Raw genomic sequence first — 21,653 nt, 5'->3', positions numbered from 1 at the left:
CATTTGGGTTAGGCGCTGTGGCTGGTTTTTGTGGCCTTCATTATTATTTGTCATGCGGCGTTGCATGCGGCTTAGCGCCGCTTTTGTGGGCAGCTTTAATAGAATTACAGTTGCATTTTGCAGCGTGTCCTTTTGTCGAGTGCTTTATTTTTTGCATCGCCATTTCGCCATTTGCTGTGCGCATGTGTTAATTAATGAGTCGATTGTCATTCGATGCTGATGCTGGGGCTCTGCCATTAAGCCAGGCAGTGCGCTTTGCACTAACTAACGCAACGGATATATTAACTTAAGCATGAAGCTTGTGCATAATTGAAACTTACCTTTTGGCCATATATGATTTAATTACTGAATTTTTACGACTAAAAGCTTTTATAGGCTCGAAGGCTCTAGCACCTGGGCCATAAGCTTATATTTCGATTTATTTGCTGACCCAGTTTTCAATGAGCTGTCCAACTACCACCCGCCCCCGCCTTTGGTTGTGTTACTTTATTTGAAATGCTGCCTGGTGCTGTGTGCTGTGTCCATAATCCCGAGATTACATGTGACACACGCATACGTTGCAGCTTATATTTCTTCGACTGTCGACTGTCGCCTGTCGTTGCGTATACGACATCGTAGGGATAGGGTCTGGGCTGAGGCTATTTGGGTTGTCGTCCTTGCGTCAGCTGCTGTGTTGCATTGTAGTTTTGCATAAATAATTGAGCAACGGCAGCACATCAAAGGCGCACAAATCGCATGAAATTTAAAAAATGCATAAGTAAATCTCATTGCTTTGTTTCTTTTTTTTTTTTTTTGTTTTTAATAAAAATTGTTGAATGCATTTAATGTACATAGTTCTTGTTGTGTGTGTCTGTCTGTGTCTGTCTGACTGGCTTTCTGTTTATTATTAGCTATGTGTATTGGTTTCTTTTATTGTTATAAATAGTACACTTATTTATTTAACTAGCGGGCAACAGTTAAAATTAGTAATGTTTCACTTTTTATGATGCGATTTACGTTTTGGTTTTTGTTTTTGTTTCGCTGCACTAAATATTTGAATATACAGTTCAATTGCTTTTTATATTTGTTAGACTATATGTATTGTAAGTATGTTAATGTTAATTTTAATGCTTACATAGCTACGAACATAATTGTACAATCACAAACATACGCATCGCTCTGTCTCGTTCACACACGCAAGCTAATTAACTTTAATATACAGGAATTACTTTGTTTATCCAGCTATGCCATAGATACATTATCTATAATTTATGCAGTTTATTTTTCGTTTTGCTTGTGGGCCTTTGTCATTGAGTGTATTAGTTTAGTTTAGCTATTTAAGTGTTAGTTACAAATTGGCTGGCATACACTTATACACATACAAAATACTAATACATATACACTTATGCATAAACATTGTTTTAGTTTTGATTGATTAGTTTTACTTTTAGTTTCTGCAATAAAAACTAACGCGTTATCTAACGGCTTTTTGCATTTGAGCTACAATTAAATTGTATGCAAATTTTTTCGTAATCACAACAAACATAAAATTTTAATTACTTGCTCTTGCTTTTTTTTTTTTGCTCGTTTATTAAATTAACAATTTGTTGTTTGTGTCGCTGGCAATTGAAAATTATAAAATCATTGTTTTAATTAGTGCAATTGTTTAAACAAGTTTTTTGTTGTTGCTGTCAAAGCGATTTATATTGCACTTTGCAAATAGCAATTGACAAATATTTAATTTTTACTTGGTTGGGTTAGTTTTGCGTTTTTTGCATTTAAACATGACATTTAATTGAATTATTTTGATTGCATTTGCACAGCATTTTATTTATATGTTGCTTACATGGCTTTGCATAAAAAATAATTGCACAAATATAATTAAAACCATAATTGCTGATTTCTGTGGTAATCAGACACACAAATTTACAGCGAGTGCAAATAAAATTTCAATAATCTAAAGTGTAAATAGCAATAATTTGAATTGCTGTCAACTAAATGTGTAATAAAATATTTATCAATGTTATGCGCATCAATTGGCAGCCAAATGGAAGTTTGTCCTTTTTATTTGGTGTGTGTGTTAGTTTTGGAAGTTTTAGTTGGAAGCTGAAGAGTTTTATCAATTAGTGTGACTAATGCTTTTATTTATAGAATAGAACAATTGTTGAAAATTAGACAGCATTAAAATTAAAACATTTTATTGCTGTAATTGATTTGTTAAGTTCTAAAGTGAAGAGGAATATGCATGAAAAGCTGAGCGCTGTAATGTATGCTACATTTATTGCTTATATAAAATTGCAGCTGGTTTGAAAGTTTCAAACAATACATTTCTCAATACATTTGAGATATGTAAGCAGTGTTAATTTGTTTTTAATTGGAATAAAATAGAATTTGAAATATTTGTAGTTAAATTGCTGCAATTCTCACTTGATGCAAGTGTATTTGAGCTTTTTATTTATATTAAGCCAATCAGCTGGCATTGAGCATTGATATTTTATCAAAGTAGCAATTGAAAAGCATTACGCATGCTATAAAAAACAGTTGAGCTGCATAAAGCTCGCACTACAGTTTTACCTGCACTGCTGCGTTTTTTATGTAGCGCTGTTTTTTTCACGCAACATATTTTTATAATCTTAGCTTAAAGCTATTCAATGCACTGGCAGCTGCAGCTGCAGCTGATGATGATGCAGTTTGCAAAATGAATAACAATAACATGCTAGTTATTAAAAATAAAACCAGCTAAGCTCAGCAGCTTAAAAGTGTTGGGGAAAGTGTGTGGCACGCTTTAATTGCTGTTTATTGATTAAATTAAAAGTGAAAAAAAAATATAAAAAATTGCGCAGCGTAAATAAGTAAACTGTACAGCTGATATGGCAATTAATTTTTATATTTTATGCAAGTGTTTTATTATAACTTTTTATATGCAAACTAATTACTTAATAAACTAGTGTGTTAGTGGAGTCTGTACAAAAGCTTATGCATATAATTATGCGTATTTATTTTTTATATATTTTATAATGTAATGCGATACATTTGTTGTGGCAATTAACGTTAATAAGTTAACGCTGATTATTTACACGGCACAAACTATACAAAATACACATTAAATGTTAAACAGCTTGGACTACATATTGTTAGTGTGAGTGTGTGTGTGTGTGTGTGAACTGACGAAATTACAACTTTTAATGTTATGTTTTATTAATTTGTTAGCTAAACAATGACAGTCAGTGTAATGTATACATATAGATTAGTTAGTTAATTATAGTTATAGCTATAGTTGCTTGCTTGGAATTTAAACTTACACATTACATGCGGCTTGTGGCCGCTGTGGCAGTGGCAACAGCTTGCTGCGATCATCTGTGGCAGCCACGTTGATTAGGGGCGCGGCTGTTGTTGTTAACCGCGGGCAGCAAATGCGCCACACTGTCAATGCTTGTGGTTGTTGTTGCTGCTGTTGGCGTTGAGCTGTTTGTGGCAGCTGCTGTGGCCACGCTGGCGTCGCTTGCAACACTTGCAACGCTGCTCTGCTGCTGTCTGTGATTGTAGCTGAAGACCAGGCAGAGCAGCAAGCCAATTGTTAGCCAATTGTAGTGGCAACCGGATGAACCAGTTTGCATTGCCTCCGGATGTTCACCTGAAATTATGGCCCGAACTAATTTCAACTTTATTGCATTGTCTTGAGCTTAAATGTTAAATTTAACATACAAATAAATGTGTGTGTGTGTGTGTATCTATGTGTGTGTGTGTGTATGTTGCGCTCTGTTTGGCTTCAAGTGTTTGTTTGTTTGTCTTGTATGCACAACACATAAATATTTAATTAATGTGCAGCTCTCTAGTTTGGCTAAGCACGCAACGAACTTTCGTTGGCAGCTTGCAAACTGTCAGTTGGCACTACGACTATGCACATATGTTTAAATAAACTACTTTATAAATATTTAATATGCAAATGACAGTCAAACAATATAATTAGCTAAGTGTGAGCGCTGAGAGTTGAGCATAAAGTCAAGCGCCCAGAGCTATAACATTTTAAATTTCAATTTACTTTTTAGCACACAAAGAGATTTAAGTTGAGAGATAATAGTGTGAAGAGGCAGTGTAAGATGGAGAGAGAGAGTGACGGCAGCAATCTATTGAATTCACATTCTGTTAATAAATGGGAAGTGAATAGCTTTAGCTAAAGCGCTGCTCAATTCATTAAAAAGAGCTCAATGACTTTACTTACTATAACTAATTATAAGAAAAATAATACACTATTAATTTATTGACTAAAAAGAGCGGCACGCGCTGCGTTAAATTCAAGCAACAAATGTTGGCACTAAGTAAAGTCTCATATAACTTTTTTTTAACATTTCGGCAATATTTAAATTTGTTGCTGCGCTTTTACATTTAAAATATTGTACTTAATTTTGAAAATTTTAATTTAATAAATAAATATTATTATAGTATAGTATAGTTTAGTTTAATTTAGTAAAGTTGCCACTTAGCACATAGCAAACTAATTTAACAGCAAAATACACATCAGAATAAATTGGAATTTAATAATCAAATAAAATAAAATAAATAATTACAAAGAAACACTTTAAACTATTGAGCAAACCACTTGTTGATTGCTTAAGCTTAAAGCAATTTTAAGAATGAAGATCGAACTCTATTGCTAATAATAAAATGAAAAATTTTAAATACATCAGCAAGAGTTAACTAATTGTTGCCAGCAGTATTATTTAATTTAAAATGTAGTGTCTAATTCCATAACTTGAAATTAAATAAATAAGAATTACTTAACAGCAAAAACTTTTGCTATGCACCTTGCAATTTTATTCTATTCTAGCGCCTCTTTAGCTAAGCAAATACTTGGCTAGCTTCAAAACTTGCTTAGCAAATGCAGCGATTACTTTGCAACTTTCGCTAGCAAACTTGTGCCTGGACTTGGCTTTAAGACTGGCCGCTTAACTGGGACGCTGGCGTCTGCCTATTGGAAGTTTAATTAATAAAATTAAGTGTTAGCACATGCTACGAGGCTGTTAACGCGCTCGGCTCGGCTTGCTCAAGTGACTTGGGCGCTCGCTGGTAATTGATTGACTTTAATTTTTCAAGCAATTAACTGCTGCTGCTGCTGCACTTCAAATTCAATATACAATGTGCAAACAACGCGGCGTATACGCAATACGCACACGCATTAAAGTCGTAGCGCGAGAGCTTTAGCGAAATTTACAACATGCGTAGATTTATGCACGCGTTAACATTTTTTAACATTGTTGTGGTTTGGTAGCGGCAGCAGCTGCTTAATAAATTTTGAGCGTTGAATATCAACATATTACGCATACGCAATGTTGTGTGTGTGTGTGGGCTGGGCTGTGGTCTAGCGCTGGCGTCAAATGTAACGCACAATGTATTTGTTGACAGCATAGGAATTATTAATAACGTACGTGGTGCACATAATTCATCATCAGCAGCAGCAGCAGCAGCAGCAGCAGCTAAGAGAGACACAAGGTCAGCTCGAGAGTGAGGGGGTGGGTGGATGATTGTGGCAAGGCAGAAGCCGCTTGTAAGCTTAAATAACTTTGCACACACACACAATTTGTGTCAGAAAAAAAAAACGAACATGTGTAGGAAAATACAAAAAAGAGAGGAAGAGAGAGCGAGAGAGAGAGAGAGCTTAGGCGGAGTGGGGGGTGTAGAGTTGTAGCAAATATGCAAAATTAGCGCTGATGGATTTGCAGGAAGTAAAGCGTGCTACTGCAGCAAGTGGAGGCAGGAAGCTGCTAAGCAAGTGGCAAGTTGCAGACACAGCAGCAGAAAGAGACAACAATAGAGAGAGACAGAGACTGAGCACAAAGGCTACGAGAGCAGGACGTAGTGTGCTATGCACGTTAAGCATTTCAAGTGTTTTTATGAGCAGCTTTGCATACTTTGGCAGTATTTTTACACAGAACGCGTTTTGTTTGTGCACTTGCCGGATGAGAGAGCGTAGCGCATAGAGCAGCGGACAGGGAGCGGAGAGGGGCCTAAAGCTCTTTAAGTGCATTTTGTGTGTAGTGTGCGACTCAAAGCGCGTTGATTTTTGGGCATTCAATTTGCATTTATAACCATTATAATGCTCATTCGCATGCAAAATGAAGAACAAAAATAATAAAACTCACACACACACTTGTGTAAGCATTTTCATTTGTTTACAATCACGCTTGACTTTTGTATGCTTAATTATTTGCATTTTATGCTTCATTAAGGGCATTCACATATTTCATGCTCGATTAAACAATTGTTGTTGTTGTTGCTTCTTTTTTTTTTATGTATAATTAACATTGTCAGCGGGTGTGTGCAACTGTTGATTGCCAGGGCTACACCTCAACCTCATTTTCTGGCGGCGGGACGCACTGCAAAAATAAGTCGAATGTAAGCTAAATGGCCAACCAAGCGTAATTGAAGGGCAGCTTTGACTTTTAACACTGCTCAACAGCAGCAGTGAGCAGCGAGCAGTGAGGCAGTGAGGGTGAGAGTTTTCGCGGAAAGCATTGCTGCATGGAATGTCCTTTCGAAAGTTTTTAAGAATTATTTTGCCAGAGACACATGAGCAGAAATTCCACAAATAGTTTTTTTTTTAAATTTTGGACAGCATTAAAAACAATTTAAATAGCGAGCAGCTATTTTATTTCAGAGCTCTATACATGTTTTACCCTTTTGAGCCAAAAGTAAACACTCATTGCAGTTTAAAAAGTTATTGTACAACTCTTCTATATGCTGCAGTGTTATTTTTGTATGAAAAATATATATATTGCAAAAATAAAATTAGCTTAAAGTTGAACCTTTTATGCGCCATATAAGTTATTGCTTATGAAAATCGCGCCACAAATGATTAAATTATGCATACCCTATAATCTATGGAACATACCCCTTTGTTTGCTTATGAAACTGACGACGCACTCACTTTCACTCACGTGTTCACTCGCCAACAGTCCGAACTTAACTGCTTAACAAGTGGTTGCTGCTTTAGCTACCCACGCACTTTGATCTCAGTGCAGTGAGAGCGCAAGCTACGCAGAGAGCGTGAGCGACAGCAGCGCTGCTCGCGTCATACGTTCGTTGCTTAGAGAGCGCTGGCTGGTGACTTTCGTTCGTGTGCGCTCGTTTGACTGCGCTGCTGCGGCTGAACGAGAGCGAAAGCGTCGCTGCATCTTTGCTTAGAGAGCGCTCGATCGACTGCGCTGCTGCAGCTGACCGAGAGCGTTGCAAACGTTTTTCGTTCGTGTGCGTTTAATCGATTGCGCTGCTGCGGCTGTCGCTGTGTGTCGTACGATGCGCTTGCGCTTTGATTTGATTGCATACTGAGAATAGTACAGACTGAACTGCTGCGACTGAAAGAGAGCGTCGCTCTTTGCTTAGAGAGTACTCGCTGTGTATCGTACGATGCGCTTGGACTTTGCTTTGACTGCAGTCTGAGAGCAAGAGAGCTGAACTAACTGAACGAGAGAGCGTTGAAGTTTCTTTTTGCTTTGCTTTGACTGCAGACAGACTGAGAGCATGAGGGCTTCAGGCTAAGCTAAATATGATCTGGAAGCATTTGCTTACTTGTTGATTTGTAGCATAAATCAAAAATATAAAACTAAGCTTCGTTTGCTTCTTTGTAAAAGATATTAATTAAATTAGTTTTTGAGATTATTCATTTGTCGATATACCGAGCCTCAACTAATTTTATTTTTAACGCTTAAAATCAATCATTAGTTAATCTACAATCGAATAATAAGCTTTGATGGCAGTTTACTTTGGCTTTAAGCTTATGCAAGTCAAGCATTTGCTGCATTTTCTACTTTATTTAATTGTTTTTATCAAGCTGCGCGCTTTTCAAAATTCCTTTTGCTTTTGCATTGCACGTTATAAATGTTGACTAAACTGTAATCGCGCTTTTAGTAGCAGCGGGGGGGTGGCTGTTCGGCTATTGTTTAACTTTGGCGTGTCTTTTCATTATGCATTAAACTCCGCCGTATAGTCGTATATTATGCGCTGCTATAAAAACTATTTGCAGTTGTTGCCTCCTCCTGTTTGACACTGTGCACATCCGGCGAGCAGCTTGATAAGCATTTTACTCGCTTTTATCGCAAAAAACGCTAACCACGCCCCACGCCCCACCGCCCAACGCCCACACTTACACTTGGCAGCTAAGCTGAGGTGTATACGGTTTTTATTTGCTACTTGCGCGAGTTTATAAATAAAATGTGCATATGTGACACTTGCGCACGCAAAGGGCTAAAGCCCCAAACCGAAGTGTGCGAGCGAGACAGCAAGAGACGTTGCAAGCGTAACCAGCGCGCGAACAAAAACCGGAAGCCATGCATCGTCCGCGTGCACTTCCGCCTCTGCTTTGCTATTGTGTGTGTGTGTGCGTATGTGTGTGTGTGTGTGTGTGTTGTTTTTTGTCGCTCACTGTAAGTTGTTGCCCAAAAAGTTACGCCTGGCATTTTGAGCTTGTTTTTCATGCTACGCTACGCTGACATTTGGTGCCTTGGGGGCTGTCATTAATTTAAAGCTGCACGATTAGCGAGTGCAGACTGTAGTTATTATAATTTGCATGCTTCAGAACTATCAATATGCATATAGACTGTAGACCTTTTTGAGTCTCGAGACTTGCTCAATTAAGTTTGCGACTGTCAAAGCAATTGCAAACTCATTTCAAATTTTATGCACAAACTTGTTTTGTTGATTTTATTTTAGGCAAAACTATTTGAGCAAAACTTTTGCATTTAATGCGCATTATGTAAAGGCAACACCCCCCCACACTCTTTGCCTTTACAGGCAGTTGCGCACTCGCTAACAATTTAACTAACTGTCTTGCCTGTTTGTCTGTCTGTCTGTCTGTCTGTCTGTCTGGGCTGTCACTTGAGCTTGGTATCCATGTCGTTTGGATATCTTTTTGGGCTGTAATACGTTCTAACAATATTGTCGTTCGTTTTGTGCGTTGTTGCAAAACTTTTTGCTTTTTTGCACTGAAATAATAATTGAATGTCACTTGAACGAACGACAACGAAGTCTTCGGCTTGGGCTTGCGCTTGGGCAACAATTTTGTCAAAGTGACAAAATGCTATTGCAAAAGCCAAATTGAACAAACTTGCTCGAGCTAAGCCAAAAATCTGTCTATATATAGCACACACACACACACACACACACACACACAGATAGACACATACATATGTATTATCAGCGGTTTTGGCTGGCTTACAAGTTTGTGCTGTCGCATTGAATTTTTGAGTTTTCAGCTTAGGCGGAATTTTTAATTGCGCATCTTTTTGCTTTGGCTCTCAACACTTGGGCCAACTGTAAGCTGAAATAGTTTGCTTAGTTTTAGTAAAAAAAATAAATAAATGTTGAGGCAAACCAAAACCAAAAAGCCCAAAGCACAAGCCCAAATACTGAGAGTCTAAAAGCCAATGCTAGAGTTCAGAGTGAGGCCACAATTTGAAGTCTCCTCCGAGCAGCAGCAGCAGCAGCAGCAAAAGCGAGTCATATAAATCACGCATGAATTAAGTGTGGTTTTGTTAGCTTTTGTTGTTGCTTTGAGTATTTACTAGCGCTCTAGCTCCATCACACTCTATCTAGCTATCTATCTCTCAAGAGCTGTATGTATTTTTTTGTGTAGCTTTTGATAAACTTGAGACGTGTGGTGTGTGTGGTGTGTGTGGTTTAGTGTTGATGCGAGGCAGAGGACTCGTTATTTGAGTCATTGCGGTCAAGGCGCCTTTGACGTTTGCCTACTTAATATATATCTATGTACACATATCTCTGTCTCTTTCGCACATTCACTCATTCTCACTCTATTTGTTGCTGTCTGTTTTAATACTTTATTTGCACGTGTATGAGCTTAGCACAGCAAAAACTCGCAGCACAAATGACGCATTAGCAAACAAATTGTATAGCAGTCAGCTTTTGGCTTTAAGCGTCAAACAATTTTTGTAGTCTAGTTTTTGAGGCAGCGCATATTATGTAAAGTGTTTGCTTGTCATAAAATTAATTGTACGGCGCCAGCAACTGACATATTGACACATTGATATACTCGCTCAAGTCCTTGAGGCTGCCGCAGCAGCAACAACAACAACAATTAAAGCTGCTCAAGTCGCTTTTCTTTGCCAGCTCGCTGCCTCTCGCTCACTCTTGTGTGTTGACCTATCAGTTTACGTGCCATTTAGCACTCAATTAAATTCACACACACACACACACATTTAAGTAAATGTGCGCTCATCAGAGCTAACAGCAGCTAAAGCCAAGTCCTGACCAGCAGTTGAAGCTGACTGCTTGTTGCTATTAATCAAGGCACTGAGCATTTGAGCATTTTGTTGAAAGCAATTTATTTTGCTGCTATCGAACGGATTTCAACAAGAATTATGCAAGACAGGCCACACAGTCCCAACCACAGGCATTAAAAATGAGCCAATTGTACTGCTCACAAAAATATATTTGTGGTTAACCAAGCAAAACATGAAATCAAAGCGGTTAAGGCAGCAAAATTGATTTACAAATATTCAAAAATATATTAAGCTATTGATTATTGCATTAAATTCAAGCAGCAGCAGCTCAAGTATTTCAATAAATAAATTTGCATTTGTTATTTAGAATAATTTTACTGCACTTGGCTTTAAATTTATAATTTATTGCTTTTATAGACAAGCAAAACATATTTGATTTTATATAGTATTAATTATTTATGCTGACAGCTTTGGGCTGTGTGCGGCTGACAACGTTTGCTTTTTGTTAAATTGGCAAAAAGGCAAATCAATTACACTTAGTCAATTATTTTTTGTTGCTAACAGTCCACTAACACTTTTGGTTACTGGCCTGTTATCAAAAGTGTTGCAGACATGTAATTTCCACTCAATTCCGAAACGTTAGTTCGCTTGATTTTTGACGCCTGATTAAGCAGCGCAGTTGAATTGACAACATAACCCCTGACATAAGCTACAGTTAATGCAGCAATCGAGTTAAGGCGCTACGTCTCTTTCCCATCTACGTGTGTGTGTGTGTGTGTGTATTTGTTTGTGTAAGCTAAAGCACTTTGGTCAGCGGGGCTGATAGAGCTAATGGCATTAGGGCGTGGCTCGTTTGTGGGCTGATTGACTGATTGACAGCGCAATTGATGCGCTCACACACACACACAAATACACAAATACACATTGAGTGCTTTAATAATTGGTAAATTAGGCTAAAGCATAGTTAACCACTTTCACTTAATCAGTTTGGCTGGCCCCAAACAGCGCTTAAAAGCAGGCAACACTTTTTTGTTGCGTTGCTGTTTGTCTTGCAATTTATTAATTGTTTTGCTTTAAATTAAATTTATATATTATATATATTATTAAATGCATATATTATTATTATTTTAAGCATTGCCATTTGGTATTGAATATTTTGCACACATGTATTCAACTCAACTTTATGCTGCCCGAACTTTATGTCTGGGGCCATAACAATTTGTTAGCTGCGCGAGTAAATGAGTTTGGCTGCTTACCTAGCGCAAGGACTCAAGTAGCTGTATTTTCTATATAAGCTGCCAGTGCATATGTGTGTGTGTGTTTAGTTACAGCAGCTTGTGGCTAGAACTTGAGCTAGAAAGAGCGCACAAGTTGCATTCTGGGTCAGTTTTGCGAGCCGCTGGGGAGCGCATGTTGAGGTTGGCACATGCAATTGCCACAGAGACAGTTAGGAAGAGTGGGGTGGGGGCCATTGCGGCACACCTCAAATATTATTACCAACATTTTAACTGATATTGTAGTGCGCGCTGTCTCTTTCGCTCTCGCTCTCTCTCTCTCTCTGTGTCACTTAAGTGGCGCAAGTTTTTGCCAACGCAGCTGCAGCTGCCTCCTCCTATATAAATCTGAAACGAACTTTAATCCAATTTCAAGCAAGCAAACGACTCGTATATGAGTTTTACCCTTGTGGTTAAAGCTTTTGTGTAATGCGATGACAAATATGCAGTTTACCTTGCAAATTTCAGTTGCCACAATTTAAGGCAACATTTGATGCTGCACACACACACACACATTTAAGTTAATCAAGTTTGCATTTAAAGCCTGTTGTTTACTCAATTGTTGCAGTAACATAATAAAATATTACGCATACGCAGCGTAGTGTACAGCGCAGTGCTTAAAAATGTTAAAATACAATTATGAGGCAAGCAACACAATAAGTTGCATACGCGCATGCAATGTGCAACACACAAAGGCGCAAGTACAGCGAGTTTTATATTTTATTTTTATTTTGTTGCGACTGCGGCACTTGAAGCATTTGCCACAGCACATGCAACCGAGCGCTTAATTTGCAACATTTCTTCATTTTTTTTGCGCACAGGCCTTTGTTGCAAGCAGCGCTGGCGTTGTTAACATGTCAAGCCTGCTGCTTGCCACGCCCTCAGCTACAGCCCACAAAACTCAACACACGAACGACTGAAGCAACGCGCACTGAGCCCGAATGGTAAATAAGACGTAATAATTTAAGAAATGCCACAATTTACAAAAATACGTAATGATGAAAAGTGTATGAAAGGCAGGGGTGGCTCATGTTGACTTATTGTGCGCGCAGGGTTGCATAAATGTCTGCGCCAAGAGGCAGCAGCCGCAGCAGCAGCAGCAGCAACAAAAACCTATTAAGCTGCCAGTGACAGTTTCTCAATAAAGCGCAAGGCCAAGCAGCAGTGCGAGCGTAGGGCGAGCGCTGGGGGGGGGGGGGGGGCGTGGCAGGTATGTGTACTGCGGCTGTTTGCCTGTGTATAGACGTTGCCATCAACTTGGGCAAACACAAAAAAAGAAATAAGTGAACAGGCAGCGCGGCATGTTGCAATTGACATGCAACAGCAACAACAAGCAGCTGCTGCTGCTGCTTGCCACAACGAACAAAAGCCGTGTGCCGCAAGTACAAGACGCTTAAGGCTGCTGTCAGCTGTTTTTTTTCAGTCACTCCCCCCTCCCCACCCATTGCAGTAACCAACACGAGTTGCCGCTTCAATTGTTAACCCCAAAAAAAAATTATATAAAATGCTTTTGTAATTAAGAGCTGCGTGTTTTTATCTCTTGTCGCTCGCTCTCTCTCTCTCTCTCTCTATTTCTATCTCTTAATATGTGTTGTGTGTGTAATGAGCGTAAATTTGTGCTAACAACTGACTGGGCTTGCAGTTTTAGGGCGTGGTCAACTGCACTTTTAGCTCAAATTTATGCGCTTGTAAAAATGCGCGCAACTTTTAATAAAATTAAAGCTATAAATAATTGAAATTTATGCGTACAAAATGTTAAAAAATTTATCAATTGTTTATATTTCTAAAATCAAATTTTTTACTTTACAAATTTCCACAAATTTTTTCTTACAAATTAATTTAAGTCATTGGCTTTTATGCTTGAATTTACATTTAATTTAAACATTTTACTACACTGGCTTTTATTTAAATGCTGTCAATTGCCAGCAGCATAAATGTATCGAATTTAACTCTTCAGCTCAACAATAAACAAACTTGTTACCTATGCAAAACTTTGGCCTAAACTTGCAATTTCGTTGCTGCCGAATTGGACAGAATTCAAATTGCAAATATCATGTGCAACATGGGGCAATGTCAAGCACAAATTGCCGCCAGCGACCACTGAAAATGAACTTGTACTACAACACAGGCGACATGCCAATAGTCGCTGAGGCTACAACAGACACAGCACAGCACAGCACATTGCCATTTGGTGGCATGCAACAGTGCAACAGAGCTAACCACACAGAGTCAACTGGAAATTGCGCTCAGCTCAGCGCAGGCAGCAAAAGCGTTAGGCGCACGCTTTAAACAATGAGCGAGCTACTAATTGGCGTTAGTTAGTGAGCCGAACTTTAATGCACACTAAAACTTATAACAATCTAATTGCAACTATATATTTGCTATAACAATTAGTATATGATAACTAAAATTCTTTAGCAGCAACTAAATTCCTGCTTAATTAATTATAAGTCGAATATTCTGTGCAAATTTCTGCTGCTGCTGGAATGTAGAGCGCAACTGTTTACTATTCAGCTTGCCAAAAAGTGAGAAAAACTTGGCTACACACACACACAATAGGCACAAATACATATGCAAATACAAATACATGCGCATTGCCAAAGCAAACTCGTTCCGCTTGTTATACACTTTTCACTTTTGTTAACTTTCTTTCAATTTAAATTGTAACCAACTGCTGAGCAGCCTAATAAACATTCTACTTTATTTCAACAATTCAAAATATGCTTTTGACATTGTTATGAATAATTTGTATTTATATTTTAAACTTTGAAAAGCCAAATCAAATTGCATTTAATTGTTTTATACCATTTTGCATTTGTTTAGCAATGCACAATTAAAATAAATATAAATGTTTATGCTTGCAAAAAATATAAAGCCAAGTTATAAAGGCAAAAGCAGTTTTTTAAATATAAAATATTTCAAAAGCTGTAACTCAGTGACATTAAATCGAATTTGGGAGTTGTGGAGCAGCGGCTAAATAAAACTGCTTAAAGTTGAAAGTTTTGATTTTTTTATAAAGAATGTGATGTGATTTGACAAAAGTTTAATTTTGTAAATTTCCAAATGTAATAATGCAACTTTATTTTATAGCAACAATGCTGTCATAGCCCAGTAAAACATTTAAAAATCGTTTGGATTTAGTTTTTAGTTATGACTAAAAAGCTTTTGTTTCCAACTAATTTATTTGACTCTCTCTTTATTGCTTTTTGGCATTTCGGGCTTAAGCCTGTTGCTGCTATAATTTAACTAAAATTAAAACAAATTGTTGCACATAAACAAAGTGTATATGCGAGTTGTGCTAGCGCTTGGGTTTTAATTTTTATAAACTGCTTTTTGGCAGCAAAAGCTGAAAAAAGCGCGCAGCGTTTATTTTCAATTTGCTATGCGAATTACAAACACACCCACAAACTCACACGTACACACACACACACACACACACACGCACACACTCGGAATGACCTTAAGCCATTGTTTTAAGTCTTTGGGCTATATATTTTAAGGTTGCTACAGCGCCATTGCCATTGGCTCTCTTGGGGCGTTAAGCAGCTTAACCAAACTGCTGCAAGGCGACAAACAAACTTTATACAGAATTAAAATGTCCAACGCGTTTTTCAGCTGCATATGCACACACCTACACACACACACACAAACTACCTAGTAACAGTTATAAGTTGGCTGGGGATTTTGCTTTTTTGTCGCTTTGTTCATTTGCGTGGCAAACAAATCGCCCACCCAAGCGGCAACAAATTGAGTTTCTTTATGATGTTACATTTTACCCACTGCGCAGCATCCGCTCAGTACGGCGGACTGGCGAACAGGTAGTCACTGCACTGCTTACCTGTCGCCAGTTGCGCTTGGTCGAGCAGTTACAGTGCAAACAAGTGAACAAACCAATTGGTGGAATTAATAACAAACATTGGAGACATTAAAAAGAATAATTATTAAATTAATGAACACATTGCTGCACTAAATAAAAACATTGGTGAGCTTAAAAAACACATTGGTGAATTAATAAAAAAACATTTGTAAAATTAACAGAAATATTAATGAAATTAATAAACACATTGTTGAAGTAAATAAAATTATTTGTGAACTTAACAAAAAAAGTTGCTGAAATTAACTTAGAGACATTAACAAAGACATTGGTTACTTTAATAACAGACATTGGGTAGGTTAATAAGAAAAACGTTGGTGAAACATTGCTGAGCTTAACAGAAAAAGTTGGTGAAAATAACTTAGGGATGTCATTGCTACAGTTATGAATTCAATCACCAACAATTCCTTGTTAATCATTGGTGGATTCAGCCATTCAACAATTTATTGCAACAAGAACAATTTGAATGCTTCGTTGCTTATTCTAAAACAAAAGGCTGAAATTCTTTTGTTTTTATTAAAACTTCAGCAATATGTAGCATTGTTGAATTTACTGCTTGCTTTTTATTGTTGAAGTCAATTGCCTGAATTTCGTACTAATCACTAGTAAATTACTAATAATTATTAATCACTAGTAATTACTACTAATAAACTAGCAACATTTGAATGCTTTGTTGCTGAAATTCTTTTAAATTAATTCAAACTTCTACAATATTGAGCGTTAATGAATTTACTGCTTGCTTTATATTGTTAAACTTAGCAATTTGCTAACAGCCGTACTAAAGGGCTGTCTAGGTATCAATATGTGTGTGTGTGTGTGTGTTGTGTGTGCGCGTGTATTGGTGAGTTTGACTTTTTCGGCACAGTTTGTGCAAAGATTTTTCATCTGGCAGCTGCTTTTTGAGCGAGGGCCGCTTTTTTGGCAGCCAAGTAATTTCTTTAATCAATCACAATTAATTACAGCCAAGCTAACTGTAAATATGTGTAGCCATGTGTGTGTATGTGTGTTTGCTGTTTTTTAAGCGTTATATACACTTTTGGCTGGCTGGGTTATTAAATTAGGCAAGCCAAGCTGCTGCTGCTGCTTGGTGGCGCCATCTTTTGGCCGGCGGCGTTGCGTTGCGCAATTTGTAATTTCACGGTGCGACGAAGGCGACACTTGAGCTTGAGCGTAAGTCAAGCAAAAAAGGCGTGAAGACGAAGCAGCAGTGGCAGCAACAGTGGCGGCTGCCACAACCGTTGGCAACATCAGCGTGTAATGAAGTGCAAATTGTCCTCAAGCATCAATTTGCAAGCGGCGCAGACGTCGCAGCGCGCGTTGCGGACAACGTGGCGTTAAGTTGCTGCCGCTGCCGCTGCTGTTGCACTCACTTGTGGCTGCCACAGCTGCGAGCTTGCGGTTGGCATTGGCGCTCTGATAATTTGATGCTTGCCGATGCGCGATAAATATAATTTCCAGCTTGGCAGCACGGCATGAGCATTAACTTTTTGCAGACAGTGTCTGGCTGTGGCTCTCAAGTGCAAACTGGGCGTGGCAGTTTTTCATTATGCAGCTATTTACACACGACACGCCCCTGCACTCGGCAAACGCCCCCCACAAGTCTCGCTTGGGAGCCAAACATGTGGGGGCGCTTAGAAAATTGTTATTAAAATTGCATAGCTAAAATTGATTATATATGTATAGGACACACACACACACACACATTGAGAGTGTATTGCTTTATAGTTAGTTTATTGTAAGTAATGCCCACAGTGAGTGGCGCTTTGCTTTGGTCGCTCAAGTGCGGCAAGTGGAAATTTTTAATTAAAAGCAAATGATTTTTTAAGTTTTTCAAGTAAAAGTAGCAAAAATTTTGCGTTTCTGTTTGCTTAAAGCAACTTCCAGTGCCAGTCAGCCACTTGCCACATTGTGTGTGGCATGCAACACTCTCTTTTTAATACTAGCCCTTCAATTAGCCAACTGACCGCCAAAAGTTGCTTTCACTTGCTCATGTTGCCCCACCCCCACCCTTTGCTAGTTGTTGTTATCTATTTGCAACTTTTATTTTTTGGTTGCACGTCTAACGCTTCGCTGCATTTTTTCATCTGCCAAACTGACCCAACTAAACGAAATTGCGTGGCTCTCTCTCTCTCGCTCAGCGCTTAGCTAAGCATAAAAAGCTAAACATTTATTTAAGCAACAATGCGTCACGTTTAACAATCAACAATTGCAGCAAAAACTGCAACAGTTTTCAATTTGCTGCTTTTATTGTTGTCAGGTGGGCGTGTGGGCGTTTGGGCGTCTGGGCGTGTCATGGCTCAGCCTGTGGCAACAATTGCATTGTTGTTATTTTTTGTAATTTAGCCAACAAAGTGGCGTCAAAATTGATTAAAGCGCGCGCAACGCTGCCAACCAACAACAATAAAACAAAAGAGTTAACACACAATTCACACACAGTGTGGAGTAAACATAATTTAATTATGTTAAAAGCCTCACGCTGTGCGCACTTCAAATTTCAATTTCATTTCATTTTTTGGCAATCAATTTGCACTGCACACAAAGCACAGCAAAGTTGAAAAGCAAATTAAAGTTCAACAAATTATTGCTGTCTGTCTAATAAATCTAAATATAATTTGCAAACTAAATGCCAATGCCTTAAGCCACAAACAAAAGCGAATGAGCGAGCGGGTTGCTAGGGCCAAGTCCAAGCGGCTGCTTTATCTGTCTGTCTGTCTGTCAAACTTACTGGCGTTGGGGCCATAATCAAGGTGAGACAACAAATGACTGCGTATGTCAACTGAGCCCAAAGTCAGTTGCACAAAGGACACAACTCTATAGACATATCGACGCAAAGTGTCTCAGAGTTTGAGACTGAGACTGTTTAGAGTCCTGGCCCCAGGGCCAAAGGTAACAAACAAGCTGCCAAAGACAAACAAATGTGAAATGGATGCAAACACATAAACACTTAACCAAAAATCATTGAGTCTAATGAAAAATTCATTTGCAAGCTTAAAACATTCAGCATGCTCAGGCTTAAAATAAATGTACCGAAAATACAAAATTTATTTTAAATCATTGCTGTTAAATTGCAATTTGTATTGCTAATCAATTGAATTAGTTTTGTAAGCTTAAGCTAAAAGATTTTCTAACACTTATTCAATTACAAATAATTGAAAAATAAACGACTTCGTTACTGCTTGGCAAAGTTTTTGCTGTATTAGTTCAAAAGCAAGAATATTCAAAGCATTTGCTTATCTCATTTACAGTTAACTTACGTGCAGCGAGAGAGAGAGAGAGAGAGAGCAGCAGACGAAACAAAATTTAGCACTCGCGATCACTTGATATAAACAGCTTCACTTCACTTTATCAACTGAACTCACCCACGCTAAGCAGTCGCTTATTTAAAGCAGACTCTCACTGCTTTGGCAGCGCAGCTGAGACGAAGCGCTCTCTGCAGTTCTGCTTGGATCGCGTCAGCCTTAGCGCTTAAGCAGTGCAGCTGAACCTAAGCGTGCTCTCAACGATTTGAGCTGTATGCGTCGCTGCTTTAGCTCTTAAGCAGTGCAACTGAACCAAAGCGCGCTCTCAACGATTTGAATGCGTATGCGTCGCTGCTTTTGCGCTCAAGCAGCGCAGCTGAGCATGTAAGAGAGCAAGCAGGCCTAAGCTCACGTAGGCACTGAGAGATAGGAAAAGGTCGCTTTAACTAAAGAGCAATGGCAATTGGCAAAGCAAATCAAATGATTTGCAATTTCAATTACCCTTAACTAGTCAAACAAATAAAAGCGCATTATTTTGCATTGTTTAGTAACTAAGCAAAATTCATGTAATTGAATGAATAATTCAACTTTAAATTACAAATTTAATTACAATTAATAACAGTTATGCTCACAATGTAAGCAGGAGTACTTTTCACTCAAACTGCAATTGTGCTATTATATAAAATGTTAGTTCTGTCAAAGTCTGTAGGCTAATATTAAAAATATCATTAATTTGTATTTGTTCAAATGCTTTTGTTAAGTTGAAATGCTAGAGCTCAAGCTGTTTAGTTTTATTTGAAGAAAGAGTAGGCGAAGCGCAAATATTAAAGTAAGTCATTGAGTTCGAAATAGCCGGAAATGCCTGAACAAACGGAAGTGCCAAGCAGTGCAGAGAGAGAGAGAGAGAACTTCCAGTTAGCTGACTTTTAGTATAGACGCTTGAGTACTCACACTTGCAGACTTGACTGAATGATTGATGCGCTTTGTACGTTTGAAGTTTGAGAAATCACAATCATGCACACAGTCTCGCTCTTTCGCACTCTTTCGCTCTCTCTCTGTCTCTTGAATGTGTCTGCAAATTGATTGACATTAATGCTAAAGCCAACATTATGCCAAGCATTTGACAGTGGTCTGTTGCTGTTGCTGCTTCTTCTTTTGTTTGTTGTTGCTCTGTCAAGTGACAAATTTGAAATTGATAAAAAGCGCGCGCATGTGTGGACTTGACCAATTTCAATTCATATGCGTATAGCTGTCTCTTTCGCACGCTCATATTTGCTTTGCATGCACAGCAGCAAAGATAATCGAATTTTTCACGTAAAATTCGTAAAACCTTTGGGGCACCTTTTTTTTATTATTGCGCCCACTCTCTCTCTCTGTCTCTCTGTAGCTCTGTCTGCCACTGTCTGAGTTGTCATAATTGAGTTTGTGCCACACAACAGCAGCAGCAGCGGCAATTGTAATTGGTATTTGAGTTGCATATGTAGAAAAGTGGCAGCGTCGTCTGCTTAATGCCAGAGCATGCACTAAAATTGCTAAATGAAAATTTAATTAAATTTCAATATGCGCCAGCTAGACAGAGAGAGAGAGCGAGAGAGAGAGTTCAAGTAACCACAGTCAGTTGAGCTGCTGGCTCAAGTAGAGCGCACAGTGGGGCGCGTGCATATGTGGAAAAGCTGATTTCAATTTTCAGCCAAAAATTTCAATTTCTGGCCAATGACAGCAGGCAGCGCAAAATGAAAATTCATGCTCAGTTCATTTGTTGTTGTTGTTAAAGGACAAGTTCATATCCTGTAGAAGATTAGACGCAGCAAATTGCAAGCGATTGTTGTTTGCTTTTGTTTGCAACGACAAACTGACAGACAAACAGATAGACAAACAGTTTTGAAGTTTTGTGGGCCAATCAGTGTCAAGCAGTGCAAGCAGTATGTGGGCTGGCTGGCTGGCCACACAGCTGCTACTGCTGCTGCTGCTCACTTTTATGGCTTTGAGCTCATTTAGTGCGCACAAGTTTAAATGAGGGATTACAATAATTAGTCAACAGAGCGTAAATAAATTTTATCTACTGCCAGACACACACACACACACATGCACACGTATGTTTAGCTGACCGCATTGCATAAATCTATGCTAAAATTTTGATATATGCTGCGTCTTTAGAGTGCGATTAACATAAATAATTAGATTCATGGCAAGTCAGGCAAAAAAAGCAAATTGACCTCACACACACACACATGCACACATAACAAACAGTGTGTCTGTGTATTAGTAGTACAATAGGTTTTTCCATGAAATTAGCTTCGAGCATAAATCTTGCGTATATAGCAAAGGACACACACACACACACACACACAGGTAAAAGGACACAGCTGTGCTCAACATAAAGTTGCCCATTGGCTATGGTTCAAGCAGTCATAGTTTACACACACACACACGCATACATATGCATAGTTTTCTCGCTCTACGCGTAATGAAATTAATTTCAGTGGAATGCAAAAACCAAAAGTGCCACAAACACAAACAACAAAGCCAACTGCATATGCTAAAAGCTCAAAGCGGTATTAAAACTTTATACACACACATGCGCATGTGTCTCTGTGTGTGTGCAAGTAATTTATCAGTAAATTAAGCAATTTATTTTATTTATTCCATTACGTAAATCATGCAATTTGTGCTCGATTTCGTCAAACAGCAAACGACAAAAAAAAAACTCGAAATCTTTATACATATTTATATATGCATACAATATAGTAAATGGCAATGGATATGCCAATGGCAAACGCTTTGCTTTACGGCATTTACATACTTGGGGGGGCTCGTGCTGGGGCTTGGGCTCGGCTCATGCCAATTTCAGTTTCAGTTTGTGCCTACGCACAGCCTTTCGGCAAATTTTATTAAAATCACTTCAAGCTCTACATGTTGCTATAAAAGCAAAACATAATGAATGCCACACCAATGCACACACGTACGCACACGCACAAAGAGTGGCAGTGGGTGGTGGGTGGGGTGGGTTTGGGTGTTGCTCACGTACGCGTATCAGAAGTTTGCCTACGTATGA

At 38.5% G+C, this 21,653-nt stretch overlaps 1 protein-coding gene across 5 annotated transcripts in view; it reads right to left on the bottom strand.

Annotated features, from left to right (window-relative positions):
- Positions 1-21,653, bottom strand: part of LOC108600684 — a 90,853-nt gene that overhangs the window by 2,465 nt on the left and 66,735 nt on the right. Inside the window, exons 8-9 of one of the 5 annotated variants that reach the window (XM_017988393.2) lie at positions 3,282-3,631; positions 321-665 (exon numbers count right to left, since the gene is read on the bottom strand). In XM_017988393.2, the coding sequence (XP_017843882.1) occupies positions 3,333-3,631 (299 nt within the window). In that variant the 3' untranslated portion in view covers positions 321-665; positions 3,282-3,332. Of the gene's footprint in view, positions 1-132; positions 669-3,255; positions 3,632-21,653 lie in introns of those variants that run through there. The other 4 variants (XM_017988394.2, XM_017988392.2, XM_017988396.2 and 1 more) reach the window with 4 other exon arrangements.

The sequence above is a fragment of the Drosophila busckii genome, chromosome 3L (genome assembly GCF_011750605.1).
Source record: "Drosophila busckii strain San Diego stock center, stock number 13000-0081.31 chromosome 3L, ASM1175060v1, whole genome shotgun sequence".
Classification (NCBI taxonomy): Eukaryota; Metazoa; Arthropoda; class Insecta; order Diptera; family Drosophilidae; genus Drosophila; species Drosophila busckii.
The sequence above is the reverse complement of the archived record's forward strand: the minus strand, read 5'-3'. Positions and strand labels throughout refer to the sequence as shown.